The 8765-nt window shown below is 51.5% G+C and overlaps 1 protein-coding gene across 1 annotated transcript in view; it reads right to left on the bottom strand.

Annotated features, from left to right (window-relative positions):
- Nucleotides 1-2869: 2869 nt before the first annotated feature.
- The window catches only part of TSPAN32 (tetraspanin 32), a 43759-nt gene continuing 37863 nt past the window's right edge, over nt 2870-8765 (bottom strand). Inside the window, 3 exon segments of the mRNA XM_043972030.1 lie at nt 2870-5946; nt 7201-7284; nt 8321-8404. Coding sequence (XP_043827965.1) covers nt 5851-5946; nt 7201-7284; nt 8321-8404 — 264 coding nt within the window. The 3' untranslated portion in view covers nt 2870-5850.

Below are 8765 nucleotides of genomic sequence, written 5' to 3'. Positions count from 1 at the left end.
TCCATAACTTACCTGATATCCACTGCTGTAAAATTAATTACTTAATATATTTTTGCACATCATCCCTGAACTTTTATTATAACTGTGGTTAATCTGTCAACTTTTGTATGATTTTGGTTTTGTATTGGAGTACACCTTATAGAAAGGAGTCTGTAATTCCCTAGTGGAATCTTATTCTCCAGATGGGAGACTGAATAATACTAAGTATAAAACAAATGGGTTTTAATTTTTGTGTTTGTATCTGAATTTCATATGTAACAATTGGATAACTATCGTTGTACAATCTCTAAAGGGTTCCAAAATTCATTGGCCATGAGGTTTTGAGCTAACTTTCATTATTTGATCAGGCCATTGGCAAAGTAATTTAAAGTCATGTTAAGAGCAGTTTTGTAGAGAGAAAAAAAAAAAAGAAGAGCAGTTTTGTAGATTTTCAGCTGAGGAAGAGGATCTGAAGAGCCTGGGATAGACTGCCATCACACGAGAGACCACACCCAGAATATAGAGCTGCATCACAATGATGCTCCAAGAATCATCTGTAGGAGATGAGACTTTCAGAGACTTAGACGGACATTTCTCTTCTTCTTTCCCTTCCGTAAGACCAACCTCCTAAAGGGAACTGTCCCCTCAAGCTTTGTCAAGGCATCACTCACATTTTTCCCCTTTTTTCTTTCACATTGTTAACTATTATAAGCCCCATAGTTAAGAACGCTTTGTAAAACATTTGTAATATTAGTTTGATTCCTTAAAGAAATGGTAGTTTCTCAACAAATCAGATGGGGGATTGTGAGAAAATAATTCTTAATAATGGATTTCTTGGGGGACCCAGAGATCACTTTCTCAGTCCTTTCTCCTCTGCTCCACCCCCTTCAGAAAGTCCAGTTCTCCTTGAGAAACTTTATCAAATCTCATCTGGGACAAACCCAAGGGAACAAAAGGAATATAGACAGATCCTTTGTTGTGTTGTTGTTTTGATTTTTTTCAGGGCAATGAGGGTTAAGTGACTTGCCCAGGGTCACACAGCTAGTACGTGTCAACTATCTGAGGCCTGATTTGAACTCAGGTCCTCCTGAATCCAGGGCTGTTGCTCTATCTACTGTGCCACCTAGTGCCCCCAAGACAGATCCTTTTGCTAGCTCAGTGAAGGACTGATACTGGACTTCACCTTTGCCCTTCGGGAAGGGTCTTTTCCATTCTTCTTACTGATGTCATCTGTAGAGTTCATTTTCATGTAGACCACTCTCAAGTCATGTCAACTCGCTTTGATCACTGTATAATGATCTGCCTCTATCCAAAGAGATGTCACGAGAGGGTCTTCGGGGTCTTCTAGGTCTTCTGAGCTCTCTTGGGTCTCCCTGAGACCATGTGCTGTCTCTTTTTTAGGACAGCATGAGTCTCCTGGGGGCTTTTGTCCTGCTTGTGCTGGTGGCAGCTGAAGTTCTCTCCCTGCTTTCTCTACTCCTCCACCTGAGACCATGAGAAGTTAGGGCAACACTAGTATAATATTAATCAACTAATACATGCTTACCCCAAACGAGTGTAAATAGCAATAACAGCAGATGCCAGCAGTGATGCAGGCACTGTGCTGGAGTAGGAGCTCAGGGGGCCTCTCTCCCTAAGCCGCACAGTTCAAAGGTGTCTCCTCCAAGGTTTTGTCCTCACCACACCACCAGGAGACTGTTCCCAGGCCATCCTTCTGGCTGGCTCCGGGCTGCTTTCCCATAAGGGTGCATGTGACCATCAAAGTGTTCTCCTGACACCTCCAGGCAATCCCACCATCTTTTCTGACTCCACTGGGCTACTGTAGCCTGCCTGATCCCAGCCTTCCTGGGCCCTTCTCCTGGGAGCAGGGATCCTCTCCAGGGAGATGCCAAAGGGAGGGCCTGTGGAGTCTGTCAGTCAGGAGCTGTGACGGTATCCCTGCTTCAGATGTTGTGACACCTCCAGACTTCATGGTGATGTTGAGTGCCTCTCTGGGTGCTCCCCAGGGGCTCCCTGCTCCATCATCTCTTCCTCCACGGAGGACTGCCAGTAGGGTGTAAGGGGTTTTTAAAAGATCCCCCAGGTTCGTTAAGCCCCGTACAGGCCACCAATCTGTAAGGGCCAAATTTAATATGGGAAGAGTTAATTGGGAGGCTGGCTGCAATATTGGAACTCAGAAAACAATGGGGGACCTCTAGGCCCTGAGCCTCCTCTCTTCCACACTGTCTCCTCCCCAACTGTTTCTCCCAGACTGATAAGAAACAAGATTTAAAAGCTTCGTTTCAAGAAAAACACAAAAAACCCAAGTTTTATTGATGAGAACAAATTTAGAAATAAGGACAAAGAAAAGCAGGAAATCCGACCTGTAAACTCGCCCACTGGACTCAGCTGCTTTGTGTTTAACTCTCTTTATCCCCCTGTGCATCCGAATTTAACTCTCTCCCCTCCTGCTATGTTCTCTTCTCTCTCTCTTTCTCTTCTCGTCTCCTCCTCCTCCTTTTTCCTCTACCCCCCCCCCAATAAAAAACCCTTCTCTTACAGGAAACCTGGGCCAACCACCCACATACCCCAAGCTAATTTGTTGGCACCCCTAGGGGCAGTGCCCTAGGCCAGCTGGGGCATGGGGTTTCCTTTGTGTACCCCTGCTGGGCGGAGGGAGCCAGGGCGTGCCTGAGGCTTTCTCATATTAACCAAGATGGGGTCCCCAAAACACAACCAATTCTTTTTTTTTTTTTTTTTCTTTTTGTGAGGCAATTGGGGTCAAGTGACCTGCCCAGGGTCACACAGCTAGTAATTGTTAAGTGTCTGAGGCCAGATCTGAACTCAGGTCCTCCCGAATCCAGGGCTGGTGCTCCATCCACTGCGCCACCTAGCTGCCCCAACACAACCAATTCTTACAAGGGAGAGCCCAGGTCTAACTTTGTGCTGTCAGCTTCTCCAATATAGTTCCATGGCCACAGTTCTCAAGTGGGGAGAAATCAGCAAAAGTAATCAATTTACCACCCCCTCAAATCTTCCCCTATGTGCACTGTTCCACCTATGGGCCTCCTCTCTGAGGGAGTGGGCATGGTCTCTTCTTGTCCTTTGTGATTCGATAATATTCGTTACTGGTTGTTTGGAGGGTAGTGCATTGCTGCCATCGCTGTCCTGCCTCTACTTACTTCACTGTGCCTCAGTTGGGTGAGCCTTCCCATGTCTCTCTGCATTCTTTGCATTTGTGGTCTCTTATGGCATATTGACATGCCACTGTACCCACGTATCAGGCTTATTTAGCTGCCCTAACTGATGAGTCCCCATCTTTTTTTTTTTTTTAGTGAGGCTATTGGGGTTAAGTGACTTGCCCAGGGTCACACAGCTAGTGTTAAGTGTCTGAGGTTGGATTTGAACTCAGGTCCTCCTGACTCCAGGGCCGGTGCTCTATCCACTGCGCCACCTAGCTGCCCTAGTCCCCATCTTTTTAAAAGATTGCACTCAAAGGTGACAACATCGAGATTCAAAAATTAAGGGGACTCACAGCCAGTACCGAATGAAACAGATATATCACACCTAATGAAATTTCAAAGGATGTGTATTAGGGTGTGTATGGCTATCTCTTGAACTTTTTAATGTATCGACCTCTATTACACAATGACACAAAGAGCAGGCATTCAAGGCTTGCTTACCAACAACAGACACAGCAATATTCTGTGCCAGCAACTGATAGGGAATAAAAGACAGAGGTGGTCGGCAAACCCAATAGACACCCCCAGAATTGTGACGACCTGCACATGGAGAGTGGCTCTCCTGCAAGAACCTGCTCAGACAAGCGGTTAAAAGGTAGGAACAGTTTCCAAGAGACTATTTGCGAGCTGTGAAAGATCCGTGAAAACGTGCCCCAAATAACAAAGGTAGGAGAAATGTCATGGTGGTGGGGCCATGGAAAGGATGGCCCATTGATTCACCGAAGGGGTCCAGCCATTGCGGATTTCCATCTAGAATCACTCAATTAAAGAGGCCATGCTGTCCACTCCCATTGAGCCAGTGTCCCTACAAATATGCACGAACCCTGGGGAAGTCAAGGGCAGAAACAAAGGTCTAGCAGGTACCCAAATCCTCATGGGGTACTCTTTTTGTGATAGCAAAGAACTGGGAACAATGTGACCAGAATTTGTCCCAATTCTCCTGACCCTCAAAAGCCCTCCCTGTTGCTATCTGACTGACCATCTTCTATTATTCATTCCTTCGGTTTGTTTTCTATTCAGGCCTGTATCTCCCCAATTGTTTTTATTGCTTGCTTCAGAACTGAAACTTACTTTTAAGAATTCTAGATTAGGGGGCATCTTAGTGGTGCAGTGGATAAAGCACCGGCCTGGATTCAGGAGGGCCTGAGTTCAAATCCAGCCTCAGACACTTGATACTTACTGGCTGTGTGACCCTGGGCAAGTCACTTAACCATCATTGCCCCCCCCCCCAATAAAATACATTTTAAAAAAAGAATTCTAGATTAAAAATGAGAGGTCCCAAGTCTGACTTTTGGCTCTGACACTATCTGTGTGACCCCCTAATCCCTCTGGGCCTCCGTTTCCCCCATCTATATAATGAGGGTGTTAGACTGGATGGCTTGTCAGATCCCTTCTGGCCCCAAATCTAAGAACTTGAGAGTTCAGAGGGGCTGAAGAAACTATGGCATACGAGTATAATGGGGTGTTATTTGTGGTGAGGAATGGAGAGGGATCCAGAGAAACATGGGACGATTTTATGAACTGATGCAGAGCCAAGCGAGCAGGGGCCAAGAACCAAGGAGAGACCGACTGCGACGGTGGAAATGAAGAGATGAAGGGGAACGGGCTGAATAACTGACACTGAGGCATGTCTTAGAGGAGAAAAGGCTGGGGACTCTAGGGCAGAGGGTGGCAGATGCCCACTACCAGGCCAGCTTCCCACAGAGGTTGCTTTTACTCTGTCCCAGGGGGGTTGGGGAAGGAAATGGTTCTGAGAAGAGGCCGAAAGGCATCAGTAAACCATGTTATTTATATCTTTGAAAGATCTTTAGAAGAGGGAGGGCTTCTAGAGCCCCTGGTTGTGCGAGTATGCTCCCAAATGGATGCTGTGGCTGCATCAGAGATGGGAGCTTGACACGAACGATTCAGGCCCAGAGCTGGTCACCAAGCTTCCCTTTTCTTGAGATGGCTGAGTTCTCCTCTGGTGTGAGTGGCTGACAGCTGGCTTTGTCTGAATGAGGAAGAGGAGGGGAGGGGCCCTTTGAGGAGCTGTGGACTTGGGGCCCCCTCTACCTGAGAAGTTGGGGGGATCCTAGAACAGAGGTCCCGCAGCATCCTTTTCTGTCATGGCCCTCTCTGGCGGGCCGGTTCAGCCCAGGGACCCCTTCTCACCATCAGGTTTCAATGCAGATAATACCAATATCAATAATAATGCATAAAATCACAAAGGAAATGATTTCTATTGAAGTACAGTTGTCAGAAGGTGACAAGTTACAAGGCCCCTCCAGGGGCCCAGGAATCCCAAGTGAAGACTCCCTGCTCTAGGGCACTGAGGGTGGTCGCTGGATTGTCGGGAACTCAGGGTGAGGGAGAGGAGGGGGACAGAGGAGGGCAGAGGGGCTGGGCCCCAATAGTGACTGTTCAGCTTCCCAACACTTTTCTCCTAAAAGTCCTCAGAGGTAGAGTGGAGGGGTCACTGTTCCTGACAGATGAGGAAGCTGGGGGTCCTAGAAGAGAGGCCGTCCTGGGTCACCTGGGGAGGGCATGGTGGCTGACTCCCACTCCCAGCAGCCTCCTGGGGGGCTGCCCCTGCAAGGGCCGGCTGCTGCCATCCTCAGGCAGGCTCCCGGGGAGCTGAAGGAAGGAAAGAAGACCCCCCCAACATCAGACCCTACTGGGGGGTCAGGGTGTACTGGCCCCTTCGGGCCAGGTTCCTGCCGTGATGGATGGTCAGCCAGAGGAAGGAGGTGAGAAACATTCCATAAACCTAAGGGAAGGAGACAGACGGAGAGTGAGGGGCCGGCCCTGGCGGGAGGGGCAGCAAGGAGGGGGACAGGCCTTGAGCTGGAGGCTCTGGCCTCTGCTGCTCCCTCCCTTGGGCCTTCCTGGGGCAAGACCCTCTGGGGGCTGGACTGGGCCATCGGTGGAAGGCCCTCCCGCCTCTCCACTCCAGGAGCCTTCTTTAGGAAGGAGCCCTTAGGCTGGGGAGTGTGGGAGGGAGGCAGGGAGGCAGCAGCAGAGCCCTGGCCAGGGCCTGGAATTGGGCACGGCTGCCCTCCCAACTCATTTGCCATTTCTCCTGCTCCAGGAGGACTGGGGGGAGCCGTAGGGACTTGCAAGTCCAGGTCGGTCCTCCTTTTACAGAGGAGGGAACTGTGGCGGCCGAGGAGGGAGGTGAGCGGCTCACACATGCACACACACACATGCACTCACACATAGGCATATTAACACATACCCCCCACAAATACACACATACTTACACACACCCACACAATGCACACACACACTCTTATACACATGCATACTCACACATACCCCCCACACTCTTACACATACACACTCATACAATACACATGTATATTTACACACGCATACTCACACACACATACATGCATATTCACACATACCCACAGACACAAATATTCACATACCACACACACATGTACTCACACACCCACACAATGCCCACATGCACACTCACACACATGCATATTCACACATACCCACACACATATCCACACACACTCTCACATGTACATACTCACACACATATACATGTAAACTCACATAACACTTAACACACACACTCACACACGCATACATACTCTCACGCACACACTCACAGATACACACTCACACATACCACACACACACACACACACACACACACACACACACACACACACACACAGTGAGTGTCAGAGCAGGAGTCATTCATTGGCAGTCAGAGGACCTGATTCCCTCTGTGGCTTGGGGTGAATCACACACTGCGTGGGCCTCAGTTTCCCTATCTGTAACATGCAGGCATTGAGTCTGATGGATGATCCCTCCTTCACTTAGAGGGTCCCCCCCCCCCCCGAGGGCAAGAAGGCCCGGACAGTGGGAATGGGAGTGGGTGGTCACGGGCCTTCTTCCTGGGCAAGGAGAAGGTGAGCCATCTTCGAAGCCCAAGCCTGTCCCTACCCCTGTCCCACAGGGTCACATCTCTCCCCAGTGGGGGGAGGAGGGGCAGAGTGCATACCACAAAGGCCAGGGTAATGCCGAGCAGGAGGCTGACGAATCTTAGGTACTCCCTCACAAAGCTTCTGATCTCCTGGAGGCATCCCTGAAGGGAGAGAAACAGGCTGAGCCAGCCAGACCCCCTCCACATTCCCACCTTGTGGGAGGATCAGGCCCCCCCCTTCCCGCTCCCTCCCCACCCTGACTCCCCATGTCCCATGTCCTGCCCGGAGCCTGACCTGTGGCTGTGACCCAAGACTAGCATTCCAGAAAACGGGGTCCCCAGACAGCCCCCGCAGGTGCCAGCCCTGCTGTTGCTACAGCCTGCTGATGACTAAGAGAACCCTCAGCCACCCACCTCCGCTGGGACCTGGGCAGGGGGCATAGGGAGCAGCCAGCCCTTGGGGCTGCTGCTTCGCTGAGATGTGCCAGGCACTTACTGGGCAGGCATTAGGTCATCAGAACATGCAGTTCCCATGCAGGGCAGAGAAGGGCCCATGGGGGGGGGGGCGCAGCTCACAGAAATGAGCCGCTTAGCCTCAGGAGAGATGCCTCCCATGGGGTCGGGCTGGGGATCAAGGGGGGTGATAACTGTCTGCAGGAATGGGAAGACTTCCTGGGGAGGGGGCTTAGTCTGTCTTCTTGGCCACAGAAGTCACTGTCTGGAGCCAGGGGAAAGGGCCGGAAGGTACAGAGCGGCAGACTTCATCTGCATGGCAGGGTGTACTGGCCCGGTGGCAGGTGGAATCGCGAATTGGCAGGTAGTGGCCTCAGGCGACCCCTTGCAGGGGTGCAGGAGAGGCTGCAACGGCTGGGCCCAAGCCCCTGACCCCTGGGGCTGGGTCCCCTCTCGGGGATGGGCAGCCAGGACAGAGGCCAGGGAGCCATTCATGCTTCAAACTGAGGCACAGGGTCAGAGACCCGGTTTTGGGTCCTGCCTCCATCCCTCACTCACTGTATGGCCCTGGGCAAGTCACCCAGTGCCCTGGAGCCTCAGTTTCCTCATCTGTAAAAAGGGGGCATACTTGCACTCCCTCCCCGGGGGGGCTGCCAAGGCCAGGTGGGAATCCTCCCTATGCTCCTCCCCTCCAAGCCAGGCCCAAGGTCTTCCCCCTTCCCAGCTGACCGGGCCTCGTCCCTACCTCTCTCTGCTGGTCTGCCCCACACAAGTCCTTCTCCTCCTGTCCAAGCCAGCTGAGAGGTGAGCTCTTTCCACAGCAGCCAAACTGGAAATGGCAGAGACCCCAGTGAGGGATGGCCGGAAAGGGGTCTGCAGCTGCCTGGCCGCCGGCCAGCAGGAGGGACAGCACTGACCACTCTCCTTCCCCACCAGTGCCACTGCCCATGCCCAGAGCCTGGAACTCCACCGGGCCCTGTCACGAGCATCTCCCCTCAAGCCTTGACACCCCCTTCACTCTCCTCATTTCAGAGACAGGGAAAGACTTTCCAGGGTCACAGGGAGACTGGAGGAGGGAGCCAGGCCTCCAATGTGACGCCCTTCCCATTTCTGAGTCCTGCTTCCTATCCTGCAGGGTGAGGCCGTGCTTACACTGGGGCCCTCCCTGGGGCATGGTCAGCAGTGGGCCG

The sequence above is a fragment of the Dromiciops gliroides genome, chromosome 6, assembly GCF_019393635.1.
Source record: "Dromiciops gliroides isolate mDroGli1 chromosome 6, mDroGli1.pri, whole genome shotgun sequence".
Taxonomy (NCBI): Eukaryota; Metazoa; Chordata; class Mammalia; order Microbiotheria; family Microbiotheriidae; genus Dromiciops; species Dromiciops gliroides.
Note: the sequence above shows the minus strand (reverse complement) of the source record. Positions and strands in the feature narration are given on the sequence as shown.